The following is a 21185-nucleotide window of genomic DNA, read 5'->3' on the forward strand; positions in this document are numbered from 1 at the left end:
TCTTGTTTTCAAATATACAAAACATAGAAAGTCAGCACATCAAACCCTTCGTAAATTGTGAAACTTATCATGCTTAGTATTTGTGTTGTAGACATTAAACTGAATCAATGAAAAGAAATTGAAACACCATTAAATGTCATATTTTAATGAAATCATAAATAATAATTTCAAACAACAATGACGGTTCACAGTTTATTCTAAAGCACAGCATTAAGAGTTTAAAAAAACGTTCAGCAAATGCTTAACCCTTTCAGTGCTGGAACCGAATTTTGAAGGCCTTTGCAAACAGTTTGGATCCAGATGAGACGCCACAGAACGTGGCGTCTCATCAGGATCCAAACTGTTTGCAATTCTGATAGTTTTCTTTGAAAAAAATCGAAGAAAATGCTAATTTTAAAAATTCAGCAGATGACATTTTTGCAGACCACAAATTTCCCAGCATGCAAAGGGTAATACGTTTAGATAAGGCTATTATTAGATTCTTGTTTCTAAATCAATTATTTGAAGCTCTGTAAATGATGTTATTTGGCCTGAATTTAGTAGGAAGTTGGTGTCATTTTGGGTAGAACTAATTAGGACACATGGTTAGAAGACATATCTGTTTGTCATCAAGCCATCTATAAGAATATGCTCTGTATGCTATCAAGCCTTACCAGTTACATACCAATGACAAATGATTAAGGCTGTTTACTGAGATTTCCTAGCATTAGTATGTGCTCCAAGAAATTCATGACGATTAGAAAATATGTGGTACCTTTGTATTTATTGGGAATGTTTATATTCAATATTTCTCTTTAAATTAATTATATTGCCCATTGGTAGCGATGTTGGATAATATGTATATGTAAAATGAAAATGCTCAAGCAGGAAAAGCGGGATTAAAAAGAGTTTACAATGAGCTGCACACATAATTTAATTAAAATAATTGACCAGTCGCCAACTCCGCCCACATTTTGTCGATCAGCCAATCAGATATCGATTTTTCACACACCCCTCAGCAACGCTTATCTGGCCGCCATTTTGTCCGACAAACAAAGCGTGTTGTACATATGGAATGGACGTAATTTTTAAGAGTTTACACAGATTTTATATCAAATGCATGATCATTACTGTTCGATCATTTTTCAAAATTGTAGGTGCTATAAATACTTTATAAAAGGTTATTATTTTATCTTTATTTCTTGAACATATGAACGAGTAATGAGAAAACAAACACAATAAATAGTTTAACCACACCAGGTGTGTGTTCTATAAAACGTGTTATACCGTTTGATGCACAATAGTATTAAGCAGTTTGGGCAACATAATAATTGCCACACGTGCTTATTAATCTCAGCGTTATTGTCGATGATTAATAAATAACAGTATGTTGCGTGGATCATAGAATGAAGGAACATTAAGGCATTGTTAGGTACTGTACACAAGAAAAGAAAACTATTTAATTACTTAAATGATTTCCAATTATATATTTATTTTCTGTGGATCATAAACAAGGGAAATCATTAAAAATTGTTAACTTAAATATTGTTTTAACTAAAGTAAAAACAACAAAAAGGTGATTTCAACGCGGCTTAGCCAGCTTAAAGCGACTTCAAGTGTAAAATGTAAGGCTTATACTAGTATTACAACAACAACATTTCTAATACAAGATATATTGATACGGGGAGAAATGTGAAAATTGCAATTAACATATAAGGGCCATCTTGTTATAAATAAGCAAATGCATAATATGCTAAATTTATTCAATTCGAATGTTCGTGAACAGCACCGTAATACCAACATTTCATTTTTTGATAGTGAAATGTAACAGGTTCGCATTAAACATAAATGTAATAAAATGCATATTAGACTATCTGTTAATGAAACCACGAAATCAGGCCTGTATTAAATTATGGTTACAACAAAAATTTAATTTATATCTAAATAAAACAAATCGGCGTCTTTTTAAAAATAACACAATAAAACAAAGATCTAAACATTTTTAATAAACAAAAAACCCATCATGATATGGATATGTCATTTGAATTTAATAAAAATATTTTCAAAATTATATATGAATAGCCACCGGGTTCACTGTCAGACGGTTGAATACAAGTTCAAAATCAAAATGAAATAAATGCTCATTTTTACAACGGATTTTTCATCACCTCCCTATATAATATGTATAAGAAACGTTTCTGATAGTCAGTCTGCCGTTAACTCATTTATTTTGATTACGCCATTTCTCTCTAAAGTTTTATGATTGTATTAACGTTTTACAAAGCAGTTTAGTTTAGTGTGCGGCTTTAATAATTTATTTTATAGAAAAGAGCATAATACATCATTACAAATATAGAATTTCCCTCACGTAATCCGCTATAATTGCGATCTGCTTGTCGGAGTTTTCTAATCACTAGACCACGTGACTATGTGGGCGGAGCGATCGATAATTTGGCGACTGGTCAATTGCATTGTACATATATGATATGGCATCCACAACTTACAATGAACGATAATATATACATGTATTTCTAATCTTTTTTTTGGTGAAACATTGCTAATAAATATACCCAACATTAATGTGCATCGCTTCTGTAAATGAATACAAACATGCATAATTTGATTGAATTTAAGTTATTCTGAATTACATTAAAGTTGTGTCAGTGATGTAGCAAGGACAACTAAATGAAAGTTAAAATATCAATTAATTTTAAAGACATGTCATGCAAAATTGAAATACAATTGATATACAGGTGCAATAGCATCTTAAGCTGTAAAGAACAAGATAGATGGCGTTGCTGCCAAATATATCTGTTACATTTGTTTAGGTTCCTATATTTTCTGGTTTCCAACCAGCGTAAGACACCGGCGAGGGCGACGGAGACACTTTCGGCTTCATTGCGCTGAATATAAACTTCTTCTGTGCGATTTCTGGTACTTTACTGGTATCACTGTTTACACCAAAAGGATGAGAATTTTGTTCATCATTTGGTTCTGTAAGATCAGTTGTTATGGTCACTGTTTGCTCGCTGTCCTTATTCTCTGCGTTGCTTTCCATTTCTGGTTTCACAATATGCGCCTTACTTCCTGGAGATGGTCCCCTGCCAACTACAACAATTGGCTTCCAATCATTCGTGGCCCGAGAACCAGGAATAGTCGTATCGGCATCCTTGTATGTGTCATGGTCCGATAGTTCTTGCGTGAGTTCCTGCGAGTTTTCCTGCATTTCTTTTTCGCTCATCTCCTTCCTTTGAACTTCTCGAATGAATTGTTTGTTCTAAAGTAAAGCAAAACACAATTCCTAGAGTTAGTCTTAGAATCGCACAATAGTCTCGTAAGAAAACATATTAAACCACTATTAACGATTGTTTTTCCAGCTGTCAGTCCAAAGCTTATGCAGTATTGACTTAATATTCATGTTCTCGATCTTAACACAAAACTGAACAACACCTGCAATTATTAACATACCCATTTGTAGAATGCGCTTATTCCGTTTGCCACTTCTCTTGTTTTCTCTAAGCTGTAGTGATCCATGACGGCGCTGGCATCTTCAGCCAGGACGAGGGTCACGTCTTCCGGTCGCCGACAGAGGATCCTCTTCTGGAGACTCATGGCGCCTTGCCTTCCCATCAGCCACTGGATCTGCTCCCAGTCCTGCACATACAACGGTGTATGACGTACATAATGTGTCTTGTTCTTAGAAAACTGGGCATAATGCATGTGCGAAAAAGTGAAGTCCCATATTAGGCTGTGCAGTCCGCACAGGCTAATCATGGACGACACTTTCCGCTTTTATGGAATTTTTAGCTTCAATGGAGTCACTCCGTACAGAAAATCAATAGGCGGAAAGTGTCGTCCCTGATTCGCCTGTGCGGACTGCACAGGCTAGTCTGGGACGACACTTTACGCACATGCCTTATGCACAGTTTTATCAGAACAAGACACATATTTTGACGATATCATACTTTCCGATCATTCTATTGGCGAACACAATGATGTAGTACTCACGAAACGTACTCGTGGACTTATTATTCACTGACAAATGACGACAGTTTCTATAGGTTACTTATTTATAAAAAAACAAACTGTTAAATGAATATTCCCGCTAATTGGCTACTTAATAATACAAATTCTGGATTGGTTTATAAAATGTTTCTTTTAATTTTAAATCATGTTACATGTGTTAATGCTGTTTGTCTCCAAGTTTGGATATACTATTGGCAAATGTGTCGATTGTTGCGGAACACAATTTAGTGGCAAAATAGCAATATCTAGGTATCACAGCTGAATGTAAAGGAAGCTTTTCAGTTTAACAGTGTCAGCGTTCGCACCTGCACGTCCTCTCTTTGCTCCCCTAGAAGAAGGTACGTTGACATCATGACGTCATGCACGATGCGGGGTGGTCGGGTGAAGTTACGTATCTCCAGCATGGTTTGCGGGTCCATCCGCGCTATAGGATGCATATAACCTGGATAGGCGTGAAGGAAATAATTGTTAATATAATATCATATTTTTAAAGAGACTGCACGAATTTTTGTTAATGTTATGTGATGAGATTTAATTATCAGTAAATATGCCTGCGATTTCGCGAAGGAGTAAACGAAATCGGTAACTGATATGTTGCATAATTGTATGTTACTTTTTTGAAGCATAATGGATTTGTTGTCCGGATTTTTCCTCAATTTTCACATTTTGTATTAATAACATTGCGACACATAGACAAATCATGTACCGAAATCACTAGCACACCATTCCTCACCCTTTCTTTTTTCTAGCGACTCCAGCATAGCCGCGGTCCTATGTATGTCCTCCTGCAACTCGGCCTCGAACATGGATTGGTGGGCTCGTTCCAGGGCCCGGCCCAGCACGCGCACATTGCGGCCCTTTACAGCCACGTGTAGCTCTATAAGGGAAACATTTTACGTGTAATCTTTCTAAACAAAATATTTTCTCTAATCATATCGTTACGTATTGGTCGCACCGTTTAGCTTTAATGAACAGGTACGTACAGTATCGTCTGGTAACGTGTTACACGCGTGGCACATAGGACATTCAACACAAGTAGAAATTCTTATTTTTTTAATGTTCCGAAACACTACTACGTCATACACAAAAGTACTTATACATCTGGCCCAAAGTAAAACAATACGGTACTGACGTAACACAAAATGCTTGTCAATAGTTTAATTTTTGGGTCAATTGAGCGGTATACCACTCATCATTATTGTTATAGTGACGCTGTCCGTTATGCAATATTCCGCTAAATTCTAGGTAATGAAACGTTGGGGTGCGTCATCGAATGTAAGTGTAGCGTAGCAGCATCAGATAAAAGCTTTGCAACATAAATAGTTTGGGATCAACATCGCTTTCAAAGCTCCCGTTAAACACTTGTTAAGAAACATCATTTAACCTCTCAGTTACCACTTAATACCATTAAAGGTACCGTAATACCTCGTTTTATTTACAGACATAACGAACATACTATTATACCTACCGGCAATCACATAGAGAGGGGTATCATGTGGCCAGTGCACAGTACGCCACACCAGTTTAGGGTTGGGCGTGGAACTATTGTATCATATAACGTTTCTACATCAGTTACCGGTACACTAGTTTCGTGCACGACTTTATACAGACCTCTTTTGACGTCCCAGTAGTGTTTAAGTTTGAGCGCCGCGCGTTTCCGCTCGCCCTGGTCGGGCACGTTGTAGCACGTGAACATCTCGAGCGCGTCCTCTAACTCTCGCTGACTCGTGTTGCTCGAGATGTGGTGCTGTAGGCGCGTGCGCAGCATCTTGTCGCGATGTTTCTGTAAGAGTAGCCATTAAAAGGGATCATACATTTTGGGCGCATGCAATTTTAATCTTTCCATGGCGATGAAAATGCTAATCTGTCTTGAAAATATCTCCGTACTTGTATATTGAGTTAAGCAATACATCATTTTAATATAGCCATACCTAACTAAATACTGCACAACACGAAAAACGCATTGTAGTATTTATGCATATACAAAATGTAAAATGCGTTGTTGCCCATAACGATAAGGTTCAAATAAGATAGCGGCCGTTTACTTGTGGATCGTGTTGTTTAAAACGTAAATTTAACAATTGTAAACAATTTAATATATGTGTTTTCCGTAAACAACTAGATATTCTCAAATAATTTGTATATGTTTGATTTTCATGTTGTTTCTACAATGATCTTATTAATGTCTAAAAGTTACCGGACAAATCCGTGTGGCGAAAGAAAAGTGAACACGCAGCGTTTAGTACAGCATACAGATAACTTCTAGAAAACCTTTAGAAGATAGAGATATTACAATACAAAACAGATGTTACCGACACAAAAACACACAACTCGAGTATTTTGTTTGGGTAGTTATTAATAAACTAAAACTATTAAAATTGGCCCATTCCAGAAAGAACGCAAAGAGTAACACACGAGTCGTTTGCCAGTCTAAAATGTATGTCCATACACAAACACGCAACACTTTGAGTACTTACCCTTCGGTGTCCTTTTTCGTAGTTCTAATCACATATATTAACAAAGCATCATTAGTATTATTATGAATACTAGATAATAATCACGAGACCAACCAAACAATCATTCGCTTACGATCGATTAAGGCGTCGGCAAGCACGATTGTATTCCGTGATTTATTCTTGAATAATAGGATGTGCAATAACGTGAGTAAATTAATGTTTAAAAGTGCGCCTTTAAATAATATATTCACTAAATTATTAGTTGAATTACATATGAAAATATTATGTTTATATAAAAAATCCTCGTTAACGTAAGTTTGAATTATTCATTTGTTCTGACCTCCGGAAGTCGCGTTCGCTCTCTCTGGCGCAACAGGTACACACAGGCAAGGTGGAACTCCTTACTTCCTGCCTCTCGACTGAACACCTTTAGGGCGTACTGACCCTCTTCCGGTATCTGCGTGCGCAAACACAGCTCGTCTTCCGTCACGATGCTTTCCACCTGGATTAAAGCGAAATGTATGATATAGACATCACTGAGAAATACAGTTAAAGCGAGATTACAGGGATTTCAAAGTTGATCGTGAATTCAGTCATAGCTTCGAAGTCAACTGATACATGTAAACACAATTCTACCTGTTCCACGAGCTCGTATATCGGCAGGTAGTTGTGCATGAGCTGCGATTGGACATCGATGTTGCGTAACATCCGGAACCGTATGTCGCGGCGCTCACCCGGCTTTATGTAGATGACGCCCTCGAAATCGGAAAGAGGCACAAGACCGAGGCGTCGACATGCGGGTCCCGGGCCCCAACCGACTGCAGGCGTATCCGGTAGGGGCTCCGGTAACGTTTCCTCCGTAAATTCTCGATCTGAGTGTATCCGGATCTGACAAAGTCTATGGACCGCTTCAGACTCGTTTGTACTTCCGGTTGTCGTCTTCTCATCATCGTCCATTACGACGTACACATCAAATAAATACCGACCAGGCACCGGAAACACTAACTCGAACAAAAATCGGCTCGGTTTTTTATTCACAAACACATATTTCTTAAGGTTACTGGGAAAAGTGCTGCCCTCTTGAGTCTCTTTATTAGTCGGCTGCTTGTAATCGAGCTTGAACCCCAGTTGTATTGTCTCCATTCGGTGTTTTGGGAAGCCCAGTTCGACATCCTGGCGTCCATTGTGGGTTACAACCGACCCTGCCTTGGGGCTCAGCAATGTCGAGTCGAGCTGGAAAAAGGGAGGCCGGAAGTGCGGCAGGTTCAGGAATTCCTTCCGAGAGTACGCCTGGTTCAGCAGCTGCCACCGGAAGTCGTCTGGTAGACATATTGTCGAAAACTCGTCTGGATCCGTGAAGAAATAAAACTCCCAGATCTGCAAAGCATCTTATAAGATTCAGGTGTGTCTCTCTCATGTGTTTACTGAGCGAGAACCTTAATCAGGACAGTTATTGTATAAAATTCACGTTTGTCATCACAATCACACGATCGTGTGTGGCAGTTTTGGATTTTGGCCGATCGTATGTCAGTTATTGAAAATCATAAAAATTAATAATAAACAACAGTAGTTCGGACGTTCGGACTCCTTTGTGTTAAATAAGAGAGCGCCTCGCCGGTAAGCGCAGTGGTTAGTACACGCGCTTCTCACTTAAGCGACCCGGGTTCAATGCCCGATCCCGGTGCATGTGAGTTTGGTTCGTGATCACTTTACCGGACTGATAGGGTTTCCTCCGGGTACTCCGGCTTCAACCCACAGCACAAATCCACACCAAAATAAACATCTTTTAAATAAAAATGGAATATCTTTAAATAATATATATATTTCAAAATTCGTCCCGCGTGGCTAGTAAGTTAATTAGGTAGAAGTGCTGGGACACAATCCGGGTCCTTTCAAAATGCAGCCACGGGCGCGGATGAACCTCATAAACTACGAAACACACACACACTAGGTTAAATTATACCTCGCTTTATAACTACATTCATCAACTCTTGACACGTCCGTTAGGTACATGATATCGATTCGTTTCAGAAAACCGCGTATAAATAGGCTCACAAACAATAATGGAATATATACATTTTTTAAACTGACTAGAGTATTCTACCCTTGACTGTGTCACGTTCTGATTAGGGTCACGTGACCACCTGAGCGCCCACTCCACGTGCACGAGTCTCCACTCGTCGTCTGCGAACACGGCGCACCATCGCGTGGTCATGTCCCTTTCCGGCCCTCCAATGCTGTAGTCATCGTCTTTACCGATACCGGAAATGATCCTGCACGGGATCCCGGCTCGCCTTGAAGTTTTATAATTTTTAACATTTATAAACTTCGTTAAAATAGTATGAGGGTATGGGTAACCATAGCGCCTTAAACGTCTATCAATGGCATCGCGCAAGCAATGTGGAATATTGTTTTGCTGTATCAAATAACGTACGCGATAGATTCATAACATTATGCAAAAGTTGTCATTTTGTTTTTTTACACGCGAAAGAATTATAACACTTTAAAGGAAATAATAAAGGAGAAAAGGCACATTTAAACCAGAAGCATGTTATTACAAAAAAATTACACGATCTCGTGTGATGTCTTTTAATTCTAAAACGTGTGTTGTTTCATTCTTGTTTAAATCCTTTCCCATTCTGACGCAAAGTGTAAATAGCCATAACTCGCGGTGTATTCATGTCTTATGCTGCTTGTTACCTATCAGTATATCAGGATTGAAAAATGGCCCCTTTAAAACTTGAATCTAGTGAGAATGTTCTTTAATTAATTTGATTTTCTAATGGACTACACACGCGTCCAAGTGCGTATCTGAGTGGTAAACAGTTACATATTAATATTGTGCAACTCGCCATGGACCTATCTCAAACGTCTACCTGCAGAGTATGGTGAAGAAGTCCGTGCGGTCTCCCTTGTCCTCCTTGATCCTCTTCATGTAGCCTCGGGGGGTGTCGTCCGCCTTCTCGGGGTCCAGGGAGGGGCTCGCGTAATCCTGCAGCCGCATCCAGAAATAGATCGCTGCAACAGTATGGGATACTGAATGTGGTACAGTATGTGGGATTATATGAGCCTCGTTCTTGGGAAGCGGGCCTTAATGCATGCCGCACATGCTAATCAGGGAAGACTTCACAGGCTAATGTGAAGTGACACTTTACGCACATGCATTAAGCCCAGTTTTCCCAAAACGAGGCTAAAAAGTATAACACATTTTTCAATGTTGAGTAAATAAAAGCAGCCATGCTTCGAGCTTCAAAAGAGTAAACATGCAATTTTCCATACCGGTACCTGTCAGTAAATAATTTCTTGTAATCAATCAGAGAGACGCCTTTCATTTTCAAAGCTAAATATATGTGGTCAAACATGTACTTGTACATTATTAATCCTGGCTTGTTCTATTAACCACACACTAGTTTACATTCTAAAGCCTTCGGCTACTATCGCTGAAAGACTCAGTTGTGACAAGTTGCTTTTCATTCGTCGCTATTTTTTGGATGGATTAAACATTACTCTTTCCAAACATCGTCGTTTGATAGCACTTTGGCACAAGAGGGAGCGTTGGAGATGACCATGCCTGTACCTGTGACTAGCTGCGTTTCGTTGGTCGCTCCCTGTGCCAGGTACTTCAGCAGCGAGTCGTACGTCCGGTTGGTGTTGGGCGGCATCTGCGGAGGGAGTAGGTCAGGGTATATACGTGTGTTTTTATTTTGCTTTATCAAAACTATGAACATGATGTATTTATTGGATATAGAAGGTTTTTGAGGATTCTCTAGTACTTGCAATAATCTTTTGAACGGTCGTTAATAATATACCGGAACTATTGACGGAACATAGACCAACGGCCTCACGAAGCATAATTTGGAGATGAATCAGTACAGAAACTATGAGATGGACATACACACGATTATGTGTACATTTATTTCAGACATTGATAACAGATAAAACAGAGTATGTTTTTAAGCCGCGCTCTGTGAAAACTAGGCTTAACGCATGTGCATATATTAAAGTGTGCAGATCGCTTTTATGGTAGTTTTTCGTCCCTGGTTGTCAGGTGAGGACTGCACAGGCGTATCTCGGACAATACTTTAAGCACATGAACTAAGCCCCGTTTTCCTAGTGAAGGGCTCATTTGTAATTGTGCTATGTTTAACCTGTTATTTAGAGCAGTTGTTGGGTGGCTCAGGGTTCGTGAGATCCGTGATTCGAATACAGATTTTTTACTGGCATAGGACAATGCAATTGATTTGGGGGACTTGCCAACCAGAGACATTTTTATCTCAGAGTCGGCGTCTTACTGCAAGACATATTTTTGACACAGTCACGTATTTAATTGTCAGACTATAAACCTTCAACTTATTGTCTTGACCCATATATGGCTTTCCGAGAGAGTCCCCAGTCCCTCACCTTGTTAATGTGGTCCTGTATGGCACCATTCGCGGTGCGGTTGAACACCTCCCCGCGGCACGCCTGTGGGATGTAAGGAGGCGGGTACTCGTGGATATCTTCCGGGACGTGCACCTGCTTGAGACATGTGACTTGTTAGACGGATTCACACATACAAATCATGGTCATGGTGAACAGATGTTTATTTTAAGGCATCGCACAGAGCGTTAAACTAATTGATGTACAGCAGAAATTATTAATTTTGATGACTGCATTTCTTTTTCTGAACCTCTTCTACCCACGGGTTCATATAAATGGGAACCGTCCTGTGGGCACATACTGTAGTTTATATTGCAATTAAGATTTTTCTCCGTTATAACCGCGTGCATAGAGATTTTGTATTTAGTAGAGACATTATAAAGAGATCCTGTGTAAAGATTCACTCCTTATGCCACTTGGGTTAAATAAACCATGCAACTTTAATTAATTTCAGGTAAGCGCCCGTTGATCTTCGTGTGTCTCTTGTTTAAAAAAGTGTTCTTTTTCTGATACTTATTGGATGCTTTGATTGTTCTTACCGTGTCGACAACTTCGTACTTTTTGACCGCCTTGACCCCAGCATGTGCGTCCCCGTGCTCCTTGGCTATTAGGGGTTTAGATAACTGTGGACCCGTGTCAGGTGCAGGACGGGGTTTAGAAGACTGCACGCATCCCATCGCCATAGGTCAATTGGCTAGCCCTAAGACGTACTGGTAATCATCACAAAATCTTCACAAAAGCACACACGTACTCAATCATTTTGTAAACAAATACCAGCTTTTATTTAAAATAGATATGTGTTAATATCATTAATAATACAGTATACTAGTTCAAACATGTATAATATTGTGTAGATGTTTTGTTTCAATTAGCATATACATGTATGCGTTTCTACACTTATAGTATAACAAAATGACTTATGGTCAACCCTTTCACGTACACTTCGCCTATACTAACGTGCTTGAATATTTTGACACAACATTGATCAAGACGACCGATTTGAGTGAAATTTGAGGTTCGTTTTAAAAATACCACAAATTGCAAAAAATCCATTCTTTAATTTTAACAGCAGATACATTCTTCGTGTTTGTCTATATGACAATATTCATTCAAAAGTGATAATAAACGAACAGCTAGTGTGTTAAACACATCGCTATAATGGAATGTCAATTTATCAGCTAGTTATGAAAAATCTAAACATTTATAAATGTTTGAAACATTTCGGAATGTCAATCTCTATTATAATGTATCGTCTTTTAGAAAAGTTAAAGAGACATTAATGATCAATAACGATATGAGGTGTACTTGCGCTTTCAGACGCATATAGATGGTAGGCAATATAGCATCTGCTTATCGATATCATACTTCGATGCAACTTAATTAAATCAGTCTTTTCAAAGGCACGGATGCATGCCGGAGCATTTGATTAAATGGACTCTGTTTTGGAAACCGTTGGCGTGGAATAAATATTGAATCATTGATTGATTTCAAAACATGAGATGAAAACACATTTAAATCTCATAAGACACTCTGCTTTTGATACCATAATGTTTACCTATTTATGTAGTTACTTGTTCATTCATTTATCTATCCACCGATAAATATTTTGTAAATTTGTATATTTTAATTTATTTAGCAGTTTGTACATAAGTTTGGTCTTTTGTTCGTGTGTTTTATTTGCTGCCTTGGATTCTTTATTATCGTTGTTAATTAAAAAAAATGCTTTCGTTCGTCTGTATTTACATTCTATAAATCATTCATACGCATGTTCTTATTTGTTCTTAAAAATTCTCAAATTACATTTTAAATGTATATCGAATAGTTAAAATTCAATAGGATGATCACCATGGCGGAGGACGAACCACTGCTTTTCCCAGAATCGAAGCATGTTTGCTCCCGCGCTACCGTTTCAAGCATTTTTGGGCTAGCCGCAATAGTTATTTCGTTATTCGTCATGCCTTGACTATGATGCCATTAAAATAGTGATTCTCCTATTGGTTCATTGTTTTATATAAAGGCGCCATGTGATCTCCGATACATGGGCAACAGGCGGTGTCGCTATCACATCCAAAACAAACATGGATTTTGTTTAAATCAGTGTACGTGGGATTAATAATAATACAGCAACGATGAAAATAAAAACATGCACACACATTAAATTAAAAGAAACACGAACTGTTTAATCTTATAGCAGAACAATTATTAAACACGTCTGAACTTACTAAATGTAGTCGGTAATCCTTGATTTATATAAAATGATAAAACCGATTCTTCTAATTTATTTCCCGTTAATTCACGTTGGACAGTATCGAATAGTAACAAACTTGTAAATAGTAAAACACACAGAGCGGTGTTCGGTTACAGACTGGGTGTAAGATGAGACACGACTCACTTTCATAGTCACCAATCAATATCCTGATCTATAAGTTGAAAACGAATAAACACACGTGAACAAAAGCCTAATTGAATCCATTAATAAGTGGAGAGCAAATCAAACTGTTCTGTTTACTTCTGTATGTGGCGAATAATTTCTATAACAATATCAACCATGCATCTGTCAATACAAGAGACAGTTTTGATATACTTTACTCATTTTTCTTTTTTTCTGTGTTTGGAGCTTTACGTTTTCGAAAAAAATCATAAACAAAATAAAATCAGCAAAAGTACGCGCAACTGAATTTTGATCGTCTTTACAGATCACCTGCGTTTGTGGCGTTTTACAACTCACTTAGGAGCCGTTACATAACTGCAACTTTTTAACGCGCAATATGATAGAACTAGCGGGAACACAAATGAACAAGAAGAACGCTCTTACGGTAACTCTGAAAAGTTTTTGCTCTTAATTCCATGACTAAAAGAGACTGCATCACATCAGCAGCAAAGCGCAGTTGCCTTTGGTTACTGGTACATCTCGTCTTGGGCATAACCCACTGATTCGGACGCAGACCACAGACCAGATGCACGAATTTTAGTCCGCAAATACAAATAGGTGTACAGTAATACTTCACCTGCATCAACAGGATATAAACCTTATTATAAAATAAGGTCCTTTACATATTGCAAAGAACCATTTGCCAAAAAGCGAGTAACAAAACAAATGCAATAGACAAGACAAAAACACTGGGGCTTAAACCGGTTTTAAGGAACTCCAAACCTCACAAATGACCCAGATTTAAGACAAACCCATGTGTTTGATGAAAAACAAGAGATGTGTTCGTCAGAAACACAATGCCCCCTACTGAGCCGCTTTGAAATAAAATTTCTATTTATCATTTGGCAGGTATAGAAATCATCTCCCTTTAAAGCTTATTACTTCCCTTGCATTTGCATTTGTCCAATCCAACCGCGCGGGGGGGGGGGGGGGGGGGGTCTTTAGACAGTCAAAAATGACCAAGTCAGACATAACTGGCAACCAAGGCCTGTGGTTTATCAAAGAGATCACAGCCAGAGTTCATCATGTATCTATGGACATAAGTCAACAGGTAAGTAATGAAACCTACCATTCACAAATTAGTACAGGAAAGAAATCATTTGAAAAAAAACTTTGACAAATCACTCATTAAATCACCATTCAATCACCTTAAAGTACCTAAGATACTTGTATGCCCTTCACCTTTCACCATAATGTGCAGCTTCATGAGATACACATGCATGCCAAATATCAAGTTGCTATCTTCAATATTGAATAATTATCTCCCTTTAAAGCTTATTACTTCCCTTGGATTTGGATTTTTGACCTTATACCTTGAAGGATGACCTTGACCATGACCTTTTACCACGATGTGTTTGTCAGAAGCACAATGCCGCCTACTGCGCCGCTTTGATTTATTTAAAAAAATAATAATTTGGCAGGTCAGATAACTATCTCCATTTAAAGCTTATTACTTCCCTTGGATTTGTATTTTCGACCCTAGACCTTGAAGGATGATGTTGACCTTGAAATTTTACCACTCAAAATGTGCAGCTCCATGAGATACACATGCATGCCAAATATCAAGTTGCTATCTTCAATATTGCAAAAGTTATGACCAACGTTAAAGTTTTCGGACGGACGGACGGACGGACTGACACACTGACGGGCAGTTCAACTGCTATATGCCACCCTACCGGGGGCATAACAAGTAAAGCGGGCATCGTGCGGTCGACGGGCGGTCATCTCACGGTTGACGCACGTTTGATAATTATCAAAACTACATAAGCGGTTGTTTAAGATTGCGAGTACCGGTATATGGTTGGCGGTCACAAAGCTTACGTACGTTAAATGTGCAATTGTTACGCATTCCTAAATGGGACGCACGTCCTACGCGCAGTTGACGCAGTGTATTCACAAGTTCGTCGCAAGTTCCCTTGCATAAACACTATAACAATTCACAGGCATAGTTTGTGAAATTATAATGCGTTATTTTTCAAAGTGAGTTTTTTATCGCTTTGATATTCAAGAATGCCATCTCATGGAAAAAAATAATCGGCGTTCGGTCAATCTGTTTTTTTTACAAAGTTCCGACCGAATATCGATGTAAAAGGAATATCTCCGCCGAGCAGTCCACGACACACGGTTGCCTTACAACAGGTAATTTACGCACTTCCGACGCATCGTTTTTAGCGCATGTGCTAATATTAATATGGTCGGTTTAGGAGTCCTTGCGAGCGGAGAAATACGGCACGAAAGACAAAAGTCCGATACACGTTTTTGACAAAACAAAATCTCGACGCAAGTTCGACACAATCTGTTGCGACCACAGCTTTAAAGGTTTGTCACAACTGGTTCAGAGGAATGAAGAAGCTGGCTAATTATTTAAATTTTAGTTTCCATAACTATCAACATTACACGGACACAGGCATTTTCAACTTTTACCGTTCAACTTCAACGTGATACTCTTCAACGCCTGACATTTACTGAAGAGGACTTAAAACTGTGCAAATGTAGAGTGCTTCTAAATGTACGAATAAAATAGCGTTCGCCAACGCATAATACACTATACAACTGGCCTACAACTCTAGGCACGAAACACTGGCAGCGGCCGGACGGCAGACTTGAATGCGTCCAGGCTCGGGGCTCTTACTACTGCGGTGGGTAAGGAGTTCCAGATAGATACTGTCCTGGGGAAAAACGAGCGTTGATATGCGTTACGTAAGGTTTGTGGAGGGATGAAGTTTTGATAGTTGCTTTGTCTGGTTGATCTGACTATGGAACGGTCTGGAAAATATTAAGCTGGTACGGCAACAAGACCATAAACAACCCTGTAGAATAGTACTTAGTCAAAGCATTGTCTACGATGTTGCAAAGTCTTCCAATTTAGTTCATTGATGATTGGTGTTACACTATCCGGCTGGTATGGGTTCAAATGCGTGTTCGCTACGAATCTTGCAGCATTACGCTGTACTTGTTCGATTTGAATCAGTTGAGTTGTTTGTTTATGAGTAGGATTTCAGATGGGTGAAGACCATTCCAACTTTGGTCTAACTAATGATTGATAAGCTCTTTCTTTAACTAGTTTAGGGCGTTGACTTGTAAACAAATCACGCACATTGACACGACTATGAAACTTATACGCGCAGGGAAAGACTATGCAAATAACTGTTAAAACTTTAGATCTTACCCTTTTTTAATGATCATATGGGACGCAAGTGTGTACTTTGCCGCAGAAGTATCATTAGACTACATTGTTTATTCATTTGAAGGCGCAGTATTAACGAGTTCGCTTCGATGTTTTGTGATAAGTATTTTTATGGTAACTGCTACTCGATCTAGTTCTACGTTCGATATTTTATTTTCAGTAAAAAAATTAGGTTTAAGTCTTACAACCTAATATGTCGGTCCAACATTTGCCCCTGATCATAATTCGTTGAAGTTTCTTGATTATTGTCATGGGAACATTAAACGAGACGGGTTTATGTAAATGAAACCTTGAGCGCTTAATTTATAGTAGAAAAGACAACCGTTTGGAATTCAGTTACCAGAGTGGTTTCTAGCCTAACATAGAGTTTCTACCCTAATATAGTCGTATGTATCCTTCAAAACAATTAAGTGTCATGTGACTGCAAAATGGTAGATGACAGATCGTAGACACAAAATTTACAACGCTTGAAAACAGAGAAATGAATCCAATGAACGTTGTATATTTCGTTGTAAGGTGCTATACAATGATAACACAAGACCAGCAAAGTGTTTCAAACGTAACACGAGATTGACAAATTGCCATCATGGATGTTTCAGTCGTGAAAGTGATTGTTTTGTTCACTCTGTTTTTGATGACATTTTTACTGGGGATATTGCCATTTCTTCTGCGAAACATATTCCAGAAACACGCCGATACTGAGAGTCACAAATCTAGATACAAGTCAATACTCAGCTTTTTAAGCTGCTATGCAGCTGGTGTGTTTGTTGCGACAGGTGTTCTAGATTTACTACCAGATGTTCGGGTGGATATTGGTCAAACACTTAACCAACTTAACATCTTTACTTCATTTCCAGTTGCGGAATTTATCATGATGTTTGGATTGTTTCTCATGCTAATGGTGGAGCAAATTGTTTTACAAGTGAAGGAAAAACGCGAACAAAATGAAGATATTGGTAGTCCTACATCCAGATGAAAGGACAACTCTGCTCTCTAGACAAGGTTCAACGACAGACCATGTTTCAAGACCGCATGGTCATGCTATTACTAGTCAATATGCAATCAGTGGCATTAATGATGAGTCACTCAATCAGAGCTATCCAGGAATGTGCACAGACCATCAACACATAGACAGTCAAGACCATATTTCTTTTGCACATGATTTCAGTGATAAAAAGACTGCTAATGACTGCTCTCGTGAGGGTTATGGATGTTTCGGTAAATGACCAGTTCGGTAAATTGATTTATAGAGTAAAAGTCGTGGATGTTTCGGTAAATTGATTTTATATAGGAGGTATACCTACAACGAGGTGTTAATGACACCTATTATCGGCTTACAATAACATTAGGGGCATTTATTTGCAAACTGTGGATTAATTTTGATGTACATTAATTGAGTTGTTTGGTACTAATTAAATTATCTGTTTAAATGTACGATGTTTGCAAAGTGTTATTATTAATTATCCAGGCTTGCAACCTATTAAATTTCTAATCGATGGAGGTAAATTATATATTAAGGTCATGATCGTTTTGTATTTTATATATGTTTTTAAACATTTAGTTGATAAATACCTTAATTAAAGCAGTTAAAAAAATATAATAATGTGGCTCTTACAAGAGGTGGCCTCCACGTGGCAAGAGCTGGGCAACATATTCATTATGTTGGCAAACTACCTCATGTTTATGTAATGGTTAATTTTCGGTGGTTTAAAATAATAAGATCAAATATGTTTGTTTCGTATGTAAATAAATTTCTCGCTTTTTTTTCCTACAAACAGTTCTGCACATAAGGTATTATTCTTAAAATAATCTAGATATTTATGTTTAGATCGTGAACATGCTTTAACACTGGTGGCCGAGTTTTTACATACACGACCAGTAACTTTCAAACTGTGAAATAAACAAACGTTTTCCTTCTTTAATCATGTTTACCAAAAAATACTGGTGGTGACATCAAAGGATGTTTATTTGTGGTAAAAATAACATTATTATGTAATTAGGTAATTATAAAATTACAAGTTGGCCAACCTTCTCAGAGAGGAATCTGAGACTGTTGATCTTCATATACGGCTGGTGAGCCAGCACCTTCTCACGAAGATCAGGCGGAAGAAGTATGTTACGATACACGGCAGACTGCATCAAGCATGGGATGACTACGAAGAAGAGAAGCTGATAACAACTGAACTTCTGAGGATCATCAGCCACATCAATGCCCTCGGACCATCCACAGCGGTCCACCACATGCTCGACGACGACGAGGCTTGAAAGATGAACGACTGATATGGTTGAAATGTAACATTAAATTGAACAGTGTCGTACATGTATCTAATTTGTATTAGAACATCTGAATGATAAAAATGTGTGATAAAAATGTAAAAATATTGTAGTGCGTCAAAAATGTATCTAATTAATATGTGCTTACTCCCTCATTTTTTTTAAATGACATGAAATATTCAAATATATATATATAGTATCCAAGGTTTAGTTGTTGCTTATTTATATTATATGGTAAATAAAACGGATTACAAAGTAGATCAGTTATTATTTATTTATTGAACCGATTTGTTAGGGCAAAAAATGATATCAGTTATTTTGGCCGTAAAACCCATTGTTCCAGTACAGTAGTCAGGTGCCAGTGTATTAATTTGATAAGATAATGATCATCACGGCAGCTTGCTATTACACAGTGTATTCATTCGGCTGGCGTTGTGTTATATGTCAATTTTATCAGTTTTCAAGTATGTGTATCTCTTCGCTTAACTCAACGTTCAATGACACGCGCACTTAACATAATTATAAAACATAACGCGTATCATTATATTACTTTTTATTAATTACGTACACGTTTTAAATTTTATATATTGTTTTTTTGTGTGTTTTTCGCAACCAGAAAGAAATAATAAAACATATAAATAAATATAAAATTCAACATGAAACCTTTATTCTTTAATCATAAAAAACTTTTTAAAATAGCATTAAACGTAATTGCAGAGCTTACATTTATTCCGCCATAAATCATTATTTCTTATTTTTACTATTATGTTATAATTTTGTTAATTAAATAAAAGCACCAATTTAAAAACCAAACAACAGTATTGCGTTATTTAAATCGTAAAATTAACTAAATTCTTTACCTTAGGCATGGCATTAATTACTCAACTCAAAAGTAATCCACAGTTTGCAAATAAATGCCCCCAATGTTATTGTAAGCCGATAATAGGTGTCATTAACACCTCGTTGTAGGTATACCTCCTATATAAAATCAATTTACCGAAACATCCACGACTTTTACTCTATAAATCAATTTACCGAACTGGTCATTTACCGAAACATCCAGCACCCTCTCGTGATATTCTTCCTGAACATGAACATTCCTCATTAAGAGCAGTTACGCTGGTACTTGCATTGTCACTACATTCCATATTTGAAGGATTAGCAGTTGGACTGCAAAAGAAAACTGATGATGTTTTAGGAATATTTGGTGCCTTGGTTATTCATAAGTCAGTTGTAAGCTTCTGCCTTGGTATGAACTTAATTTCAAGTGGATTATCAAATTCTGTAAGAATTAGATCAGTGTTGTTTTTTGCCTTAACGACACCTGTAGGGGTTGGTATCGGAATAGGCATACTGGACGTGTGGAACAACAACAGCTCTCTCTTGGTGCAAGGAATACTCACAGGAATTGCTTGCGGAACATTTTTATATGTCACATTTTTTGAGGTGCTGCCTTCAGAGTTCAACAGCCCTGACCATAGGCTATTGAAGGTTTTGTTTGTAATACTTGGTTTCAGCACAATAACTGGTGTTTTGTTTCTAAGCAGCAACAATGATCCAACATGCTTCATCAAACCTACCTAAATAACTTAAATGAAGTATTTTTGACTGGTGTCTTTATTTCAGTGTGAAGTAAATTTATACTTTTATATTCTTTTGTACATTAGGTACATAAATCTTAAATTTGTGTTCATGTTCAATCCTAGAAATTAGCGCATTTTGCATAACAAACAGTTTATGCAAGAACAATATTGTTTTCAGCTTACTAAAGTGATGGAAATTGTAATCCATGTTCATTTTTGTGGCTGTTCCATCGTAATGTTATGAATCAAGTTACATTCCTTTGAATGTAGTTTATATTATTGGATTTTAACTAGACAATTCTGTTAATTTGCTTTAAATTGTTCCATGGTTTAATATAATTTTGTTTTTTTTTATTTGAACATGTGGTATAAAATTATGTTCATATATCATTAATGAAACATGTAATGCCAACATAACACTTACAGCAGGGTTGCACACATGACATTTGTTACAATTAAGTAGGTGTGTACACAAAGTTTTACCAGTATGATTAATAACATCATGGTGAAATAACTATAATAATCTATGTTTTAATGTAAAAGTCTAGTCATTGTAGTTATCAGTTTGGCCAAGCAAGCCTTAATTCTTGAGGGAAAAATCTTACAAGGATGTGTGTATTATTCTCTTAATCATAGCCTGATTACAAGTTTACAGTGAGGTGCTTACCGGCTTTTGCCAATTTCTATTACTGGGTATTATGTTGTTGTTTTTTAATAAATATCTAACAATATGCATATTACTTCATATAAAAATTGTTATACAATCCCATGTTTATAATTCATTTCAAAGAAAATCTCTCTTGTATAATGACATCTCATGAATGATCTGA

General features: G+C 37.5%; 2 protein-coding genes and 1 pseudogene across 3 annotated transcripts in view; 1 reads left to right on the forward strand and 2 right to left on the reverse strand.

Moving 5' to 3' along the window:
- LOC127877630 (uncharacterized) overlaps nucleotides 1-21185 on the reverse strand; it is a 124683-nt gene that overhangs the window by 85890 nt on the left and 17608 nt on the right. The window lies entirely within an intron of this gene.
- LOC127878550 (hillarin-like) lies at nucleotides 179-11530 on the reverse strand. The gene is made up of 12 exons (XM_052425081.1): nucleotides 11420-11530; nucleotides 10863-10976; nucleotides 10039-10123; nucleotides 9338-9479; nucleotides 8566-8755; nucleotides 7098-7838; nucleotides 6802-6963; nucleotides 5617-5788; nucleotides 4739-4882; nucleotides 4311-4447; nucleotides 3448-3633; nucleotides 179-3256 (listed from the first exon to the last, which is right to left on the reverse strand). Exons 3-12 carry the CDS (start codon nucleotides 10121-10123, stop codon nucleotides 2804-2806), a joined length of 2412 nt encoding a protein of 803 aa, XP_052281041.1. The 5' UTR covers nucleotides 10863-10976; nucleotides 11420-11530; the 3' UTR covers nucleotides 179-2803.
- LOC127877635 (zinc transporter ZIP1-like) lies at nucleotides 16915-18035 on the forward strand (annotated as a pseudogene).

This window comes from Dreissena polymorpha, chromosome 4 (assembly GCF_020536995.1).
Source record: "Dreissena polymorpha isolate Duluth1 chromosome 4, UMN_Dpol_1.0, whole genome shotgun sequence".
Classification (NCBI taxonomy): Eukaryota; Metazoa; Mollusca; class Bivalvia; order Myida; family Dreissenidae; genus Dreissena; species Dreissena polymorpha.

Bases quoted from the DNA above. Each gene is read 5' to 3' on its own strand.
- LOC127878550 (XM_052425081.1), bottom strand. From the start codon at position 10,123: ATGCCGCCCAACACCAACCGGACGTACGACTCGCTGCTGAAGTACCTG. The intron at 7,839-8,565 runs GTAGAATACTCT...GATGCTTTGCAG, and splicing joins AGAACGTGACACAGTCAAGG to ATCTGGGAGTTTTATTTCTT. The intron at 3,257-3,447 runs GTATGTTAATAA...GCTTTACTTTAG, and splicing joins TAAGCGCATTCTACAAATGG to AACAAACAATTCATTCGAGA.